Here is a 20,112-nt window from a genome sequence, read left to right as displayed (position 1 = left end):
TCCATATATGACTTGCCTTTGCGGCTCACATTTTATTTCAAGTGAACAGAATTGGTATGTCTAGGAGGTGGAAATAGCTAGGTCCTCTATCATGAATGGCCTTGAGCAGACTGCAAGCAAGGGCTCTCTCATTGAATCTTCCTGTTTTATGTTCCTTAACTCCCCCCTTTTAAAGACTGTACATCTTTTCTGAGAAGTTTAGGAACATCTTAGAGGTTTGCCTTTCAATAGTATGTATACATGTCTACAAAGAAAGAAAGAAAGAAGGAAGGAAAGAAGGAAGGAAAGAAAGAAAGAAAGAAAGAAAGAAAGAAAGAAAGAAAGAAAGAAAGAAAGGAAGGAAGGAAGGAAGGAAGGAAGGAAGGAAGGAAGGAAGGAAGCACTAGTAGCTAGAGAGCATCAGTTGCTACAAAAATGACTTGTAGAGAAAGAAAAGAAAGAAAGAAAGAAAGAAAGAAGGGAGGGAGGGAGGAAGGGAGGGAGGGAGAGAAAGAAGGAAGGAAGGAAGGAAAGAAAAGGTTCCTTCCCCATAAGTTCTTTTATTCTTTCGATTCAACTCAGTTTGGGGAAATGTTACAAAAGGGAAAATTAAGACTTTAATGACTGAGATAGATACAGAGAAAAATATACAAGAAGCCAAGCTTACTTGGCTAGCCTATCAAAATAACAATTCCAGAGTTAACCCCATGGCAATTCCAGAGTTAACCAAAATATGACATTGCATAAACTTTCCTCAGATAGTCAATGGAAATGTCCTGGGTTCAGATTTTATCTGGTTACCACAGCTCTCTGGACTGCTGCACATATAGATATGGTGAATGTGACTTGGTTTCTATGATACTATCAGCTGTGCTCAGGAAGAATGAGCTCCTTATATGAAGAGAATATGGACAAACAAAACTTCCTTCACTGATATTTAGGGCTTAGCAACACACATTCCATTGGAGGAAAACTCAGTATTGGCAGGGGTAAGTGAACTTGAAGAGAATAAAGTAAGGTTTTGATTTATTCACAGGGCAAAATAGGAAAGAGCTTCAGAACTAAGGAATCAAATTATGACGCACATTACAGACCAAATAGTATCAATTTACAAAACCTCAAGTCAAACTGAACTCAGATATTAGCTGAACCATGAACTAGACCAAATATATACATATTAAAAGCCAGCAAATTTGTTCAAACTAGAATAAACCCTTATATATTTTCTAGTGAGCAAGAACATCAAAATATTCCTTTAACTGAACCTGAACTGAACCAATGTTTCATTTGGTTTGAGTCTCTGGTATGAAGGGACAATTTTGCTTATTTTTTTTCTTCAGCGAATGGTAGTTAAAAGTGGCCTCTTCACGACCTTTAGTTACTCAGTCTACATGGAGGTTATGAACCTTTCCATAAGTTCCAGATCCAAGATAGATTAATATGAGACATAAATAGCTGCTAACCGCCATGGCCTAAAAGAAAACAAAGATGTCTGGTGTCACCCAACACTATTATTCATGAGTTAAATGTGTACTGCCCTGCCTATTTCCCTTACTAAAAACTCAGAAAATAACTTGGCATTTTAGGATATGATTCTTCCTTCGCCAACCTCAAACACCTGGAAGAAGAAACATATACCAACTGAAAACTGCATTGTCTACATTATCTCATTCTGAACCTGTGAGAGCTGTTTTCTATTACTATAAATTATAACTGACAATAACAGTAAATATTATCTGTAGGTGCACAAATCCTGTCTTATCTAAAAATCATACTAAAACTTAGAGAAGGTAAGAAATTTGCCTCAACTCACAAAGCTAGGAAGTAGCATAACTGGGCATTCTTAAAGAGATGCTTCCCTTCCTTCTTCCATATCCTACCTCCTCCTATCTTACAGTGGTCCTGAGTCTGAAATGGAGGTGGAGAAGAGAAAATGTGTATGCCAAATCCTAAAATTACCTAATTTACTGTTTTGCCCGAGATCATCTTTTGCCTCTATTGAATGTTTACTAGTTTCACTTTGCACTTGTCCTAACCAGTGAAGGAGAAGAGGCATAGACATATTATATGAATCCTCCTATTCACTGGAACTAAAAGCATATAGAGGATTTAGACATAACAAATAAGGTAAATGTAAACATTCTGAAATTGCCATAAAGGTTGTCTAGACTAGTATTTTATTTCATTTATGTTCATGAACTGATTGAAATGAAGTTTCAAATTGTCTACTGAGAATGATACTTTAGATTGGTCATATGAACAGGATTGTGGATAATTCTAACATCTGTCAAGTAAACTTCCTTGTTCTCCTAGCTTGTGATTGGATTTGAGTTTTAATATGTCCTTATTCATTTTTTAGCAAGGTGTAGTCTGATGGAACAAGAGCAGATCTTGCTTGCCTAGCCATAGATTTTACTATAACTATTTTCAATTTTACAAATATTCTTTGAGTCCAATGTATTCCTACTGGTTTTTGTCAATGAAGTGTATATTTTGCAGAAGAGCAACTCGGTAGGTAACAAATTAAAAATAAATGTTCAAGCTGTGTTTAGTTACAGGTGGTTGTGTTCACATGTTCTGAGTAACCAATTAAGAATCTGTTTACTTAAAATTAATAAGTTATATGATGGTTTACCACTAATTCTTTTACACCTTCTTTGGAGAAATATAGCCCAATTCTATTCCCTTTGAATGTTGGCTACTCTTACTGCTTCTAAAGATTAGAATAATCTAAAAGTGACACTATTGGCCTTGGAGACAAGGCAGTGCATCTTCTTTGTGCATTCTCTAGAGTAGCTGACTCCAGTGAGAGAGCTTGCTCACAACCATCTTGGAAGTTGATCCTATAGATCTACTTGAGCCTTGTGATGATTACACCCCCCTCCCAACACCCTAACCACAACAACTTTAGAAACTCTGAGCCAGAACCATACAGTTAAGCCTCTGCAGAATTCCTGACTCACAGAAACCATGAGATAATAAAAGCTTATTTTAAGCCACTAAGTCGTGGGGTAATTTGTTTCACAGCAGGAAACAGCTAGTTCTGGTTCTGAAAAAAATGATAAGCTAAGCAATTAATGCCAGACTTTATAAGTCTTAAACAAATGTTTTAAGGTTCTTAGAAAATGCCCAAATAGTTTTATTCTCCAATCCAAATGTTAAAACCTGGATCTCTGTAGTTTAACCAATTTGAATTTGCTTTGCTTACACCCGTGTGTTCTTCTGCATTCTTGAACAAGATGCCATCAAAGCACATGGGTTTTTATTCCGTCATCAAACATTATGTAAATTCTTTCAAGTCTCTAGCACCATGCTAGGTGAAATAGGTACTTTGTTCAACTATTTATTAAAAACATTACTTGAGTACTACGATGGGTCAGGCACTGCTCCCTACTGAGGATTTAAAGGGAACATGACACTTTGCCCTTGAGAGGCTCCGTATTTAGTTGAGGGAATAGACAGATAAACACATAATTTACAACACAGTGTGGTGTATATTATCCCAGAGACGTGAACAGCATTCTATGATACTACAGAGAATGGAAAATCTCTCTATGTGAGGTCTTGAAGAATAAATAGGAATTTTTAAGCAAACATTGGTAGGTTAGAAGGATAGCATTCCAAGTGTCGGGAAACAGGGTATGCAAAGAAAAGGAATCATGAAGAGTTCCAACTGCTTTTTCACACTTGAGTTTCCTTTGCCTGAGAATAAAGAGATGGCTGGAGATAAGTACACTCCTGCCAGGGTGAGTCAGGCAAAACACGATATTTTTCTAGGCACAGAAATTTTAAAGCTTGCTCAAGCTGCCACCAAGTTAAAGGGCCCTTGTGCTTCCTGGAGAGTATCAAGTTATAATTCCTATGATGATTTCTAAGTATCCAGAGGACAAATGTGCACATTTTCTGGGCCATATAATTCTCTTAGTGTGATGAATTCTAAATGAGGGTGAATATAGGCAAAATACCCTATGTACATTTGTAAAAATGGGATAATGAGGATTGCTGGGATTGCTTTGGGAAAAGGGAGGGGGATTAGGGAAAAAGATGGAGAAGGTGTGTCTGATCAAGATACACACATATATGTATGTAAGGACATGTCAATAATAAAAATGTGGAGAACAGTATTCAAGTTGTGTGTGCATGAGTCTACTTAACTTCTGAATTTAGACATCTATGGCTTTTTATTTTATACATTTATTATAAAAGAATGGACTACATTGTCTTCAAATCAGTGCCATTCAAACTACAGGCCCAAGACAAGATGTAGTTCTTGCCACTAATTACTCAAGAAGCAGAGGCAGGAAAATCATGGTTTAAGGCCAGACTAAGCAAAAGTTAGTGAGAACTTATCTCAAAAGCAAGCTATGCCTCACAGAGCATGTCTGTGGTCTCAGCTACCTAGGAAGTGAACGTACAACGTGGATTTGAGGTTAGCTGGGAAAAAGCATGAAACCTTATTTAACAAACTAAGAAAAGCAATAAGGTGTGGGCATATTCGTTCATGGCTGTAATCCTAGCTACTTGACAGAAGCTAGCCTTGACAGAGGCTCTTATTTCTAATTATCCACCAACCCCGCCTCCCCCCTCCCCCAGAAGTGGAGCTGCAACTCAGGTGGTAAAGAACTAGCCTTGAGCCAGAAGCTCAGGGACAGCACCCAGGCCCTGAGGTCAAGCCTCAGGACTAGAACACACACACACACACACACACACACACACACACACACACACACACACACACACACACACACACACACACACACACACACACACACACACACACACACACACACACTAGCCTTGAGCCAGAAGCTCAGGGACAGCACCCAGGCCCTGAGGTCAAGCCTCAGGACTAGAACACACACACACACACACACACACACAGCAAAAATACTAGAGACATCATTCAAATAATAGGCCTTGAATTCACTCCTAAGTACCACAAAAGAAGTTTGTAAGAATGTAAATCAAAACATTCACTGCTGCCTTTAATGAAGTAATGCTCTGAAAGGAAAGGTCAGGTGGTCTAAATTGTTTGCTTAGTGGAATAATTAATTTACATTTAACACAAAACTTTAAGATTATACACTGGCTGATAACAAACAGCTCATACTTTGGCAGTGATCCATTGACTACAAATTAAAGATTATTCACAATCCGCTAAATATATTATAAATCTCTGTGGTGTTTTCAGAACCTTGTTGGTGTTCTTTTCCCATTAAAAGAATGAAACAATTTGGATTATCTGTTTTTTTTAAATTAAATGTATATATAATGCCCTTGACTATATTGTGTTACAATATTCTTAGGTCAACATCAAAATTGAAACTTGACTACATCAATTATGCATATACACTGGGATGTCAGCTTTTTACATTCTTTTCCTTGATGCTGATTTTTCCTTTCAGAATTACGCTTGTCTTATTTCATTAGATATTTTTGACAAATGGTGTTGAAGGTAATGACAACAATGATAGTCATGATATTAAGTATTACAGTAAGCACAGCAAATAGGCCAGATTTCTGGTTGTGGCTGTACTTCCATGACTCCAAACATGCTTGAGTCTCTGAAATGATAAGATGGGTGATGATCATGAAGATCATAGTAGTGATAATGAGGAAGTCATTTCTGTGCATCAGAGGGTATTAGCATCCATAAATGAAGTCAGCATGCACAATTTGGAGAAGAACACTCACCGTCTTGGTCGTTACCTGAGTCAGCTGGAGACTTGCTTCTGCGCATAGGGGCAGGGCTCTTGCCCAAACCCTTCTGAGGAGTTGGAGATGCCTTTGGGCCACCGGTGGCTGATGGGTTTCCCTTCATGACCCGGCATTCTGGGGCAAAAGAAACAGCCAGCTTAACAGAGGGTCGAACTGTTAGCATATAATCAGTGGAAACTGGACTAATTTCTAGAGACCTAAGTGGCTCAGGAGTACAAGGTCAACTTCCCTGTTTGTAGGAACTCTGGAGAGGGAGGCACAGGAAAAACTTCTGGTCACCTGAGCCAAACTAGGTGCTTAAATCCCTAGGCTGCACAAGGGCAGGAATTTAGAAGTAGGTCAATAGGTCATAAGTTATAGGTCAATTTACTCATTTGAGGCAGACAAGTTGTGCCTGAGAATAGCACTTATGGATACAATGTTTGATTTTCTTGGAGGAAAGGCTGATATCTCTCAGAGGTTAGGTTATAGCTATACAATTATAACATCTGAGTAATTTGAAGAGTAAGGAAGGACCACTTTTTGTCTATTGCATGCCACACACTGAATTAGGAACATTATGAAAATCATGTCATATACAAATAATCACTGGTCCACTACCATATTGCATTTATACAACTCTTTCTGATGCATGTTATAGTCATTTACGCCAGATAACTAAATGTGCCAGCAATGACTTATGTCCACTAATATATACAAAGAAAGCCTATCAATATTTTCCTTTGAAGGGTTGTGCTTAGAAAGTCTCCAAGCCACATAAACCCATGAAAATCCAATATGGTACAAGGGAGGGAAACAATCAAGTGATAAACTCCAATGGTTGTACTTACCATTTTCATCCAGTGAGAAATCATCCTGGGCATAGCGAAATTTTTCAGGACCACAGGCAATAAATACGTCATCATCACCGAAGAAATCATGAAGACAGGTTACCTGTAGAAAAAGCAGAAAACACTGCATTTGAATGTGATGTTCTTGTTACAATGAACCTCATGCCATGATGGCAAGAATAAAACCATGAACTCCAGGTCCCAGGGATCTCCTTTTTCTCAAAATACCTACCACACTCATCGTCCACACCATGAACCATAACCTAGCATTTAAAAAACAAAAACCCCTGGAAACCATTCTTCATTGAAAAACCAGGAGAGGAAAACTATGCTTACTGCTTGAAGTTCATGGAGAACAATGTATCCAACAGACTTTAGGCTTTTCTAGTAAAGCCTTGGTCCTAGAACTCTTCCTGCCCTCAAATGCCCTAAGAGACTCTTTTTCAAAAGAGTCACTTTATCCTTTTTTTGCACAAAGAAACAAGGATGCCTGAAAATGTATGCTGCTTCCTGCAATCTCCCCACTTCTCAGCTTTCCTAATTACATCTGATAATTAGTCCAGGACATCAGGGAAACCCCAGGAGAAACCATATAGTCAAAAGCATGCTTATCTAACTCCTTAGATTATAAGTGTTCAAAGCTTCTAATTGTTCTAAGCTTCTCATTAGAGCTGCTAGCAATGGCTTTCTAAAGGCATAGTGATCACAAACTAACAACAGCTTGCTGGGTGCAAAGAGCAATATGTTACATTTGAAAAAATGTTTATATTAATAATATCATTCCCTACTCAAGGTTGATTCAATCCTTGTTCCCTGAACCGAAGATGGTAATCCTTCCATGAAAGAAAGATACTAACTAGAAGATTATCTCTATTGCTCAGCCTCACAGTCATCTACCAGATGCCAAGAGGAGGGAGTCTTGGAAGACTGACAGTATTGCTCCTATTAAGCTTCTTACCATCTTTGACTCTCAACCTCATCAAAGACCCTTCTTCAGCCCACTTGTCCCTCACCATTCATTCCACAATCATGTAATGACAATCAGGGATACATTGACTGAATGATTGCTCTGTGACAAGCACTCTACTAATAGTTTGTGATCTGTCATCTTATTTTATCTCAAAAACTCCTGAAAGTTGGTATAATTGACACCACTATTTTACAGATAAAAAATTTGAAATCCAGAGACAATAAGTAAATTACCCAAAGGAAAAATAATGAATACAAATGACCAATTTTCTTTTACTTTATAGGTTGTGTTTTTAACCATGCAGCAGTACAAAAATATGTATAGCTTGGATATTAGAAGGCAGGAATGAACAATACAATATGTTGGACCTTGAGTCAAAGTTGTAGCTTCCCATGGATCCTGATAGAAGGCTTATGACAAGGCTATTCTGCTTCAGCTGCATGAAAAGAAGGTAAGAAGGAATGTACAGAACCATTCTACACATTCAAAAAGACAAAAGTAGAAATAAGAAAGAATTCAACTAGCACCCAGTCTTTCCCAAGTCCCATAAATACAAATTTACAAATGAGAATGGAAAATTGAATTCAGATATTATTCATGTGATTGTGCTAATTACTATGCTAATTAGATGAGAAGGGTTTTTACATCTCACTTCAGTGTCATTTACTTTTGTCCTATTGTTGAACAACAAAGCTTAAAGCTTGATAGTACAGAATTGTTAAATGACCCACTCTTCTTATATTATTGTTATTGTAAAAGTAATATACACAGGGATTACAGTTACATAAGTCATGTATTGAGTACTTTTACATAAGTCATGTATTGAGTACTTTTCTTTTTGAACAGTGTCCCCTTTTCCCCTATTTCCTTCCACTTTTCTCCCTCCGAATTTTCCTTCCCCACAAGTTATATAGTACATTTTCAACACAGTGTCTAGTGAGTACCACTGCTTCATTTATTCACTTTTTCTCCCACCATTTCTGTGCTCTCCTTCATCCTTAATCAATAAACTTGCCTACAATACAAAAAGTATAGAAATCAAAAACAGCTACAAAGGAGGAAAAAAGAGACAAAGTAACATAAACCCTCCTGTTTCCATTTGTTGGAGTTCATTTCAATAAACATTTTATCTGATCATATGCCCATAACTATTGAATCTTTGTGATCTTCTCCTAAGAATATCCTCCTTTGGTCTCATTGGGTGAATGTCTAGAGTTTTGCATAATTTATCATGCCCAAGTGTATTTTTTTGTCTTTTACCATCCAGTGTGCTTCAAGGATATAGCTATCAAGATAAATTGATGGCTAAAGAATGGGAGAATATTTTTACAAACTATGCATCAAAAAAGGGTCTCATATCTCAAATATAGAGTTCAAAAATAACCGCCCCCCCAAAAAAAACCCTCAAAGAAACAACAATCCAATAAAAATGGGCTAAAGAATTAAGAGAGAATTCTCAGAACAAGAAGAATGGCAAAATGTTCAGCATCTCTGGCCATACCCTGTTGTTTTCACTGTATTTGATTCCAGTAAAGTGCATCTTGAATATACATTTTCTAAATTGGGGAGGAGAAGGGAAATAACAAAATGCTGAAATAAGGATACAGGTTGACCCATTGTAACAATGAGATGTACAAAACACTATATTGAAAATGAACTTTACAACTTCGGAGGGGGGTAGGGAGGAGTTTGGGAGGTGGGGAGGGAAGGGATGGTAGGGGAAAAACAAAGGAGGAGGTAACAATGCTCGATAGGCAATGTACTCATTACCTTACTCATGTAACTGTAACCCCTCTGTACAGTATCTTTACAATAAAAAAAGAAAATTTAAAAAAAGAAATGCAAGGGAAAAAAGAGGAGGAGGCAACATACAGGTGGACCCATTGCAACAACGAGATGTACAAATCATTATGTGGAGAAACGAACTTTACAACTTTGGTGGGGGGGGGATGGGGAAACAAAGGAGGAGGCAACAATGCTTGATAAGAAATGTACTCATTACCTTGCTCATGTAATTGTAACCCCTCTGGTATGGCATTTTCACAATTTAAAAAAATGCAAATCAAAACAACATTGAGGTTCCACCTTACCCCAGTTAGAATGGCCATTATCAAGAAAACTAACCATAACAGATGCTGGCAGGGATGTGGCCAAAAGGCAATGCTGCTACACTGTTGTTGAGAATGTAAACTTGTTCAACCACTCTGGAAAGCAGTATTGAGGTTCCTCAGAAGACTAAGTGGAAAGCAGTATTGAGGTTCCTCAGAAGACTAAACATAGAGCCTCCCTATGAACCAGCAATTCTACTCCTGGGCATTTATACAACAGACCATAAACCAGGCCCACTAAAGCTACCAGCACAACGAAGTTCATTGCAGCATTGTTTACTATAGCCAAGATATGGATGGAATCAATACAGATGCCCTTCAGTGGATGAAAGGATCAAGACAATGTGATATATATACAATGAAATAAGCAATAAGCATTTGCATATGCTTCTATCAGAAAGAATGATACTGTACCATTCACATAGAAATGTGAAGACTTGGGAAAATACATTAAGTGAAGAAAACCAGACCCAAAGAAATATGCATTGCATGGATTCCCTCATTCGTTGAAACTAGAATGTGTTTATAAATCAACAAGTAAACACACTGGATTAAAAATGACCCACTATTTTTAAAGCGGCCTCTCCACACTAACCTAGGTTTTACAAAAAGCCTTTGAATAACTCCTCTTTGGAGAGTTCTAAGAAAGGCACAGACTCCTATGTTTCTGACAAACTCACAATGGTAACTGTTTTCAAGAATATTCATAGTTAGTCCAGCTGTTTCTTATTTGGTCCTACTCCCATATTTACAGACTCCCAAGTTTAGACAAATTTACATTATGTATCTAATACCCAGCTCTCCCAAGTACATTACTATTAAGACACAAGAGTGCTTACTTTTGTTATAGGGTGGGAAAATAGAATATCCTTTATTTAACATGAGCATCTCAAGACACAGAGACTCTCAAGGGTACACAGCTGGCTCATGGCAGAGATGAGACTAGTACTCAGGTTTCCAGCATCAATTTGGAACAAAATCATTCAGTTGCTTGAGACTTGCCTAAAGCCCTAACCTTAAAGGCTTTTACACAGTCTAGACAGAACATCATCTATTTGCTCTATTCAATGTCTACTGCACATTAGAACATCTTACTCGTTTTCGACATGACCTTGTACTTCTCATTGTTGCAACAGGTCCACCTGTATCCTTAAACGACTTGTTTTTCCCCATCTCCTCCACAAGTTATACTGACATCAAATATAGTGAAAGTAGGGGTTATACTGTGGGGGAGGGACATACAAAGCAACAAAGAGATAATCTTATAAATGCGTTAGAAACACATGCATGAAAGAAAAAAAAACTTTAAAATACATATCTAAGGGTTTATTTTCCTAACATCACATTATCTGACCTTTTCCGCTTGACTCATACATATACTAGATATTGCAAATAAAGGAAACCATGGGACCTATGTTTCTTTGGGCCTGGCTTACTTCACTTAATATAAATTTTTCCAAGTTTTTCCATTTCCTAACAAATGGGGCAGTGTCATTCTTTCTGATGGAGGCATAGAATTCCATTGTGTATATATACCACATTTTCTTGATCCATTCATCTACTGAGGGGCATCTGGGTTGGTTCCATATCTTAGCTATGGTAAATAATGCTGCAATAAACATAGTTGTGCTGGTAGCTTTAGTGTGGTCTTGTTTGTAAACATTTGGGTAAATGCCCAAAAATTCCTACTAAGTTATGAAGGCTCAGCTCAGTCTGTTTTCTCCAGGGGTGTAATAAATGCTTCATTTACTATGATAAAAAAAAGAACATCTTACTCAATTTTTAAAAAGAAGTTTGAGAATAGATTTTAATCTATGAACAAAAATTCTAATTAATTAGTGGCAACTAAGTAGGTAGTGGAGAAGACAAGAAGGAATAATAAAATAATAGGAAGAAGTAAAAGGAGAAGATGAATGAGAATGGAATGTAAGAAATAATTCTCATTTAATGCCTTTTTGAAATTACATGTGGGTAATGTGACACAAAGTCTACCTTGGCTTATATTTCAAATGTATGTTTTTCCAAATGAGTCTTTTGAGATAAAATTTCCATCATGAGCCGGCAACAAAAGTAGTAAATACATAAAATCATTATCATGATAATCATTATGATACATTTCCAGCCTTTTAGAGAGCAAAGATCTTGCTGACATCAGCTTCAGTATGAGTCATATAATTGAACACTGAAGCCAGAGAACCCAAAAGCCTGAGACCCATCTTTTAATTAATTACCACCAGCATAAAATCAATAAAATCAACTCTCATTAACATTGAACCATTAATTCAGTGCTGTACCTTAAAAAAATCAAGTGTTGAGAGAAAGGAGGCCAACTTGACTGTGCATTAGCATGAACATATATTATATCCATGGTCCAGTGACTTAAATGTCAAAGTACAAATGGGTAAATGGAGACAACAGATCACTATGTGGGAGTGGTTTAAGTCTATTAGCTGTAAATGGAAAATTCACTCTGTTACTTGATTTAAGCTTGATTAGATTCTCTGTCCACAGATTGGATACTGGCAGTTAGTTGTTGTATGTGCCTGCTGCTAGTAGATACTACATTTCACTTACCTAATTATTTAGAAATGTTACCTTAGGAGAATCTGCCTTGGTAAATCAATGATAAACACTTTCAGCCTGGAAAATATATTTACTGAAAGTTCAGTTCTACCAGTATTGACCATTAAGCTTTTACTAGGGCAAAGCAATTATTTGAGAGGCATATGGAAATGTAAAATAAAGAGGACTCATGTCAAAAGAGCTGACAGCATAATACGCAATGAAAATACAAGGCAGGCAGTTTGTATTATTTTAGAAAAAAACAAAGATCAAGGGAAAGCACAGAAGACAAATATAACAATTGTAATTAAAAGAGCTGTGGAAGGCTTTATAAAAAAGACACTAAAATGTCTACTATGGTTCCTTTCCTGCATGAATAGTAAAAATTGAACAGCAGATTTGTTTAAAGCAAGCTTTAGATCTCAAACTCTCAAGAATATATTTTGGATAAGCTAGCATAGCAGCAATAGTAATGGTTTTAATTACTTCTGTTTTACACCTGTATTCATGACAGAGACAAGATGACTCGTGTATTTTTCCTGTCAGGCTCTTAGTTTACAACTACAATTTCATTAGAATGTATCTCCTTTTAAGGGTCCTAACTTAATGCAAGGGGTATATCTTCACATTTCTCAATTTCCCAAGACTGCCTGCCTCACATGACTATTAATAATCAAAACATTGAATTCTAGGTATAGGCTTTTACCTCCATGAAAGCCCAAGCTTTGATAAACTGCCTTCTAATCTTCCTACAATTTGTGGTTCCTTTCCCCTGTTTTTTTGCATGTACAGCAAAGAATTTTTAAACATTTGCTATAGTTTCCATTTTTAAAAAGAAACTTACACATAAAATTACCATATTACCCAGTAATTCTATTTACATGTATATATACAAAACAATTTTAAAGAAATTAAAAATGATTCTTGTATGCCAGCTTCCACTGCAGAATAACTAATAGAATAACTCAAGTGTCCACCAACAGATGAGTGGATTAAAAAAATGTAGCAGGTGCACACAATTGAATATTCTTCAGCCACAATTGTAATACAAGGACCTGGAAAACATTATGTGAAGTGAAATAAGCCAGAAACAAAAGGACATGTATTGTATGATTCCATTCATAGGAAATATTTAGAAACTAAAAACTCATAGATAAGAGATTAGAAATTGTTTGGGAATTATAGCGGAACTAGATATGGGAAATTATTATTTAATGCCTATAGTTTTTATTTGGGTTGTTAAAAACTTCTAGATAAAAGTATTGGTTGAACAATGTATTACTAGTGCTGGTGAATTGTACATATAAATGATCAGATGGTTTTGGTTTTTTTGTTCTGTTTTGTTTTTGTCAGTTGTGGGGCTTGAACTCTGGGCCTGGGCCCTGTCCTCCAGCTCTTCAGCTTAAGGTGAACACTCTACCACTTGAGCCACAGCACCACCTCCGCTTTCTGGTGGTTTATTGGACATAAGAGTCTCATGGCCTTTCCTGCCCGGGCTGGCTTTGATGCATGATCCTCAGATCTCAGCCTCTGGAGTAGCTAGGATTACAGGCGTGAGCCACCGGCACCTGGCTTCAGATGGCAAATTTTATGTTAGATATATTTTACCGAATTTAAAATACTAATCATACATGAAATTATTTAACTATGTACTTTAAATGTGTAAACTGTATAGTGTGTGGATTATATATTATTACAACTGCTAGAAAAAGAAGTGGAGAGTTCGCCTGATATGTTCATCATTATACAGACTAAGATGGAGTGTAAAGAGTCATGTATCTAAAACATTATCATTATTATTATAAGTAATTTTATGTTTAATAAGTCAATTTTAATTTAAAGGAAAGACATAGAAGAAGAGTTATCTCTAGACTATTAATAATCACTCTATTCTATGTTGACTTGTTTACTGAATTCTGGGACTACTTGTTTCCTAATCAATTGCTTGTTATTCATATTTAAAGATAATGCAGTGTAAAACCTTTTCCTTGACTAAGTACCTTAGTCCTCCACCATCTTTCACCTATTTCTTAGGAATTCTATGTCTGATTAATTTTGCCTTCCCAAGCTTAGCTTTAGTGTGTGACATCCCAAGGCCTTGGGCAACAGTGTTGACTGATGATGGTTGAAAGAGGCATTGGTGTCCTTCTCCTCTATGTCACTCTATGAGTATTCTCACTCTCTATGCAGCTAGTTTACCTGTACTTATAGCAAGTCTTATTAGGATTGACTTCCTCTGATCCCCTAGAAAAATCTTTTCCGTTGGACTCTGAGTAGTTAAGTGTCATGTAAAACTCTAGGACTATGTTGTGTTTCTGTCAATAGATCCTTCCAATGTTCTTACCCTCACAGCTATAATAGTGACTACTCATCCTATTCTGCCATTTCCTCCAGAAAAAGAACTAGATTGAATCCTGGAAAGTCACATATCAGTTGAGATATTGCCTGTCAAGTTTATTCTTTTCAATCTTTATAATTATTTAACTTTTAATGTTGAAGGACCAAAGATAGTTTACATTTGTCAGGTGCTCTTACTTCTATTACCTCATTTGATCCATTAGTTTCATTTTAAATAAACAAAGCATAAAAACCCATCAATGTTAAGTGACTTGTACAGGTCACATCGCTAGTTAGTGACAGACCTGATACTAGAACTCAAGTTAGTTTATTTCGCTGACACACAGAGTATATAAGTTATGCAGTTAAGGCCATTATAATCTAAACAGGAAAACTTTAGGTACGGAAATAAAGTGGGAAAATATCAGTAACATACAAATATATTGCTGGTTTGAGAAAGAGGGGCATCAAGGGAATAACAGAAGGAATAAAACTTTCAACCTTATGCCCTATTTTCATGGGAGCTGGCTGTGACTTAATAACCCGAGCTTAGGCAGTGACACCTCCCTGTTGGAAGTATGTCAACCCCTAAATATTCAAAAGTGTTTTCTCCTTAGCTTTTTTTTGCCATTTTCCATGACTGTATGTCAGTTCCCATTGGGGGCCTCTCAAGGATCAGAACAGCTGCAGAGGCACTGGAGTGGGGCCGCTGAGTCCATGCCCAGGACTGACACCTGCCCTTCCACAGGGCCCTGGGGACAAGTTGGCTCAGAAAAATAGGGATGAGACAAAACTCCATTCATCAGAGAGAACTGGGGTGGAAAAAACCTTACTTGATCCCTTGGCACCATTAAGCTCTCAGATTGGCCCTGGGCCCTACACAACTTCAGATGCTGTTTAGTAAGGTCAATTAAATAAGAGTGAGTATATATGGACTATTGTAGTTATCTGTTACATTGAACAGTTATCTAGCATCTGCTATGCATGGGGGGGGGGGGTTTGGTATTTAGTAGAAGATAGGAATGTTTTAAGAAAGTTAATGTCTACCTACATTCTAAGTTAAGACTCGCCACCGACTCAATGCTTTCTCTCTGGACTTAAGTTTCCTTTGCTAGAAGGTAAAGGACGCTAGTATAGAGCCATTTGGGTTTTATATCATTTTTTTCTCAATAGGTCTTTGGAGAATTTACTGAAAACTATGAGGTTTCTCCCCAGAAAATAACATGTGTGCACAGATAGTGAAGCTTTAGTATAAAGAGGTTAAGGATTTCCCTGCAGTTCATCTTTATATCCTAAGATCTTCTGGCCTATTTGATTTCAGAAGTCTCTTCTAGCTCCAACAGTCTATGAAACATTCCAGGTTGGACACAGTTAATGAGCAAAGACACTCAGGCCAGAATACTGGCAGCTGTCGTGGAATCCCAGAGGCTTAACTGTACCCCCCTTCCCAGGCTTCCTGAGACTCGAATCCAAGGGAAGCAAAGGATATAAGCTCATTCTATGCAAACTGGATCCAAGGGAAGCAAGTGAGTGCAAACTGATTTACAGCAAAACAGAGACTTGAGTATGCCTTAGACCACTGCCTCCCAGGTTGCTGGAATTTAGCAAGGATACTTTGTGTGAGAGAGTAGGCATGAGAGTCATGGCCTCTAAATATGTTCCTCATGGTTGACTGGGGATAGAACAAAAAGCATGACTGCTCAATTGGTGAGGAACATACAGCTGTAATGTAAATGTTCTGAGATGGTGATTAGGAGCTAATTCTCCACATAGTTGGACAGAGTTGTAATGGTCCTAAACCTAGTGCCTTTTTTACATACATATTGTGCATGTGTGTGTGTGTGTGTGTGTGTGTGTGTGTGTGTGTGTGTGTGTTCGTGTATCCACGGAAGTAAAGAAGAAAATAAAAACATTTGTTACTTAAGGTCTCTGTAGAAACCATTGAGAGGAGGGCTGGGAATGTGGCTTAGTGGTAGAGTGCTTGCCTAGCATGCATGAAGCCCTGGGTTTGACTCCTCATTTCCACATAAACAGAAAAAGCTGGAAGTGCTTTGAGTGCTAGCCTTGAGCAAAGAAGCTCAGAGACAATGCCCAGTCCCTGAGTTCAAGCCTCAGGACTAGCAAAAAAAAATAATTCAGAGGAGATAGAATAGAGGTTTGTTTCTTTTTTTAAGGTCCAAGATGGGGAGTCAAACTTGATACCTGCTGCTTTCACTGTACCAACTGAGCCACATCTTCAACACCTGAGTACAGTTTAATAAAGAGGAATGATAACAGAAATAGAAGCAAGATATAAGTAAAAACCAGGAGATACTCTAGTAGCCTAGGAATAGCAATAGTGGGATTCATTACTAGCATTAAATATGAAGGAGAGAAAGGAAGTAGAAGTATCCAGGTCTCAGAAATAAGAGGAGAAAGAAATAATCATATGGAGAGACCTCCATAATAAGAGCTGTGATCATTAGTCAAGAGATAGCCAGTGATGTCTCACTCAAGCTGAGTGCCAGGAAATAGCCCATATTCTCACTTGGCCAAACACAACTAGAGTCGAAAACAAAGGAATCTTTTTGACAAGGTCTGTTTCTAAGGAAGCAGAGTAGGGTGCATTAGGGTGGAGTAGGGAGTATATCTGGAGAGGAAAGCCTGGAGAGTCCATGTGCCACTGTAGGCAGAAAGAAAGCACAATTGTTATAATCTGGAATGTAGAAAAAATATGCATAGCAATTAAGCAGTAATAATTTGTTTGCATTTGTGAAAGTCTTTACACACTCCCTATTTTTACCAAATTGTCTTATCTGAAGTACATAATGGTATATATAGAAAATAATGAGAATAATGTTATTTTTTGCCAGTCCTGGGGCTTGAACTCAGGGCCTAGGCACTGTCCCTGAGCCTCTTCATGCTCAAGGCTAGTGCTCTACCACTTGAGCCACAGTACCACTTCTGGCTATTTCTGAGTAATTTATTGGAGATGACAGACTCACAGACTTTTCTTCCTGGGCTAGTTTTCAACTGTGATCCTCAGATCACATTACAGGTATGAGCCACCAGTGCCTGACAATAATGCTTTTTTATAGAGAAGGAAACTGCAGTTCGGCTAAGGTTAGACGATTTGCAATATCAAAAGAACAGTAACTTGAACTTGAATTTGGACTCTGGGTCCTAATGCCATTTCTAATACATAATATTGTCTCCTTTGTATCATGTTTTAATTCACAAAATTATTCTGGAAAACCTTCAAAAGACTCCTGCTACTTTAAACAAGCATGACAATCCACCCCAAAGCAAAAATATAGGAAAAATACCTATCTTTCTTACTCACATTTTACAGAACAGATCAGTATGCTGCAACTGAGTTAGACTTGAAATAAGTGATTTTTAATATGCTTTACATTACTTTTTCGCAGCAGAGGTTGTCAGACAGTATTATCTAAACTGTCTTAATGAAAGCTTCTTTTTTTTTGGGGGGGGGGGGGTCCGGTCGAGGGGCCTGAACTCTCGGCCTGGGCACTGTCCCTCAGCTCTTCAGTTCAAGCTAGTACTCTACCACTTGAGCCACAGCGCCACTTCCGGCTTTTTTATTTTTGCTTATGTGGTGCTGAGGAATCGAACCCAGGGCCTTGAGCATACAAGGCAAGCACTCTACCACTGACCCACCTTCCCAGCCCTTAATGAAAGCTTCTTATCTTCTCTGTCTATTGGGCTTTCCTAGCTAGGAATATCAATAATGCCACAGTTGAGAAACCCTGCTCAAGGGCACTAGTGACAGCCAATATTATCAGCTCAGTTTTGGAAACCAAACTATACACTCCTTGGCTGTAAAGATGATTTACTTCCTCCCACCTATGCATCACAGGCAACTCATAGAATCAGCTCCATCTCAGCAGGCTTCTGAGTTAATGAAGAATTTATCTCACTTCCAGAGTGATTTTACTGTTCCTATTGTCTGTTGCTATATAACTCTTAACCTTTGCCTTGCTTTAAACCCAGTAGAAGTTTATTTCCTAGTTTCTAACTGCTTGTCTAGTAGATGACACTGCCTACTTAGACCTCTGGGTTTTGCAAGTGTTTCTAGTCCTGGCATCCTTCCCAGGCTCTGAGGTTCAACTTCTTCCATGGTTTCAGCTCTATACTGTTTTAATCATTCAGTTCTGGGATACCAAAAAGGGGTTGGAGCAGGTAATTACACCAGTCACACTGCTTCTTCTTCTGTTTTTTATATCTTTATTGTAAAAGTGATGAAAGTACAGTTACATAAGTAAGGTAATGAGTACATTTCATTCTAAACAGTTACCCCCCTCCCTCATTTTCTCCCACTTATCCCTTCACCCCAAAGTTGTATAGTTCATTTCCAACTTAGTATCATTGTTGCATTAGGTCATCCTTTGTCCTGCAGTTTCTGTGATTTACTTTCCCTTCCATAGGTCTGATAAACTTATATACAAGGCAAAGGATACAGAAAACTAAAACATGCTGCTTCTTGAATCTCCACAAGAAAGGTGCCAGCACAAGGAAAGAAATGACTGTGAATTATCAACTGGTTCATGAGGTTTTACTAATGTGGCAACCAAATGATGCTGAGAGTGAGTGAGTGAGTGAGTGTAGTGAGTGAGTGTGTGTGTGTGTGTGTGTGTGTGTGTGTGTGTGTGTGTGTGTGTGTGTAAGAGAGAGGGGGGGAGAGAGGAGACACATCACATCCTGGGGTAATACATTTTAGAATTCTGTGTCAGCTGGTTTAAGCAGAGGCAAAGATAGCCTACTCAATGATGGTTTTAGAGCTAGTTAAGCATTAATGCCATATTTAAAGAAGAACTGAAAATATTCAAACTGTGTAATTGAGACAATGTCAGGTTTCTCGTGTCAACCTCATATCTTTAGAGTGGAATATGACAAAAAGAATTTGAAACATAAAAGGTATGATAATTTTCCTAACAAATTTTCATGCCTACATTAAGCATGCCTACTTAGGTGGTGTTGAGGAAAGGGACTGGCTTCTAGTCCTGGTTCAGTCATATACTATGAAGTAATATAAGTGCTGTACATCTCAGATTCCTCATCTAAAAGTGGAAAAACATTACTCTGAGGTCTCAGAGTGTTGTTTTTAGAATTAGAACAGACATTGCATATGAAAGGTTTTTTTAAATTACCAGTGCTATATGAACACAAACTATTAGTTCTTTCCAAAAGGTCTGCAGGAAAATGAAGGCAAATAAGGTGAGACCAAGGAAAGCTGGTTGTGTGAAAGTGAGACAGAGAGAGAAAGAGAGAGAGAAAGAGAGAGAGAGAGAGAGAGAGAGAGAGAGAGAGGAAGGAGAGCAAAAGGGGAAGATGAGGAAGATGAGGAGAAGCAAGAGATAAGCTTCATTTTTCTCTGCCCTTATGGAATATCTAACTTTCACAGCATGAATATAGTAACACCATTTTATTATTTTATAAAGTATATGAAAAGGACTTCTTGGAATTAACATATTCAAAACTCAATCTTAGAGTCAACCTTCTCAATTCATTCACTTATTGAATAAATTTTAGTTAATGTTTATGACAATTCACTCAGTTTGGTAATTACTAGGGATCCAGAAATGTTAACAACATGGTTCTTATCCTCAAG

At 37.6% G+C, this 20,112-nt stretch overlaps 1 protein-coding gene across 2 annotated transcripts in view; it reads right to left on the bottom strand.

Moving 5' to 3' along the window:
* Positions 1 to 20,112, bottom strand: part of Dcx (doublecortin) — a 96,569-nt gene that overhangs the window by 14,977 nt on the left and 61,480 nt on the right. Inside the window, exons 4-5 of one of the 2 annotated variants that reach the window (XM_042690071.1) lie at positions 6,528 to 6,630; positions 5,674 to 5,811 (exon numbers count right to left, since the gene is read on the bottom strand). In XM_042690071.1, coding sequence (XP_042546005.1) covers positions 5,674 to 5,811; positions 6,528 to 6,630 — 241 coding nt within the window. The remainder of the gene's footprint in view (positions 1 to 5,673; positions 5,812 to 6,527; positions 6,631 to 20,112) is intronic. The other variant, XM_042690072.1, reaches the window with a different exon arrangement.

This window comes from Dipodomys spectabilis, unplaced genomic scaffold, assembly GCF_019054845.1.
Source record: "Dipodomys spectabilis isolate Male_0828 unplaced genomic scaffold, ASM1905484v1 ptg000132l, whole genome shotgun sequence".
Classification (NCBI taxonomy): domain Eukaryota; kingdom Metazoa; phylum Chordata; class Mammalia; order Rodentia; family Heteromyidae; genus Dipodomys; species Dipodomys spectabilis.
This window is presented reverse-complemented; position numbering and strand designations above follow the sequence as displayed.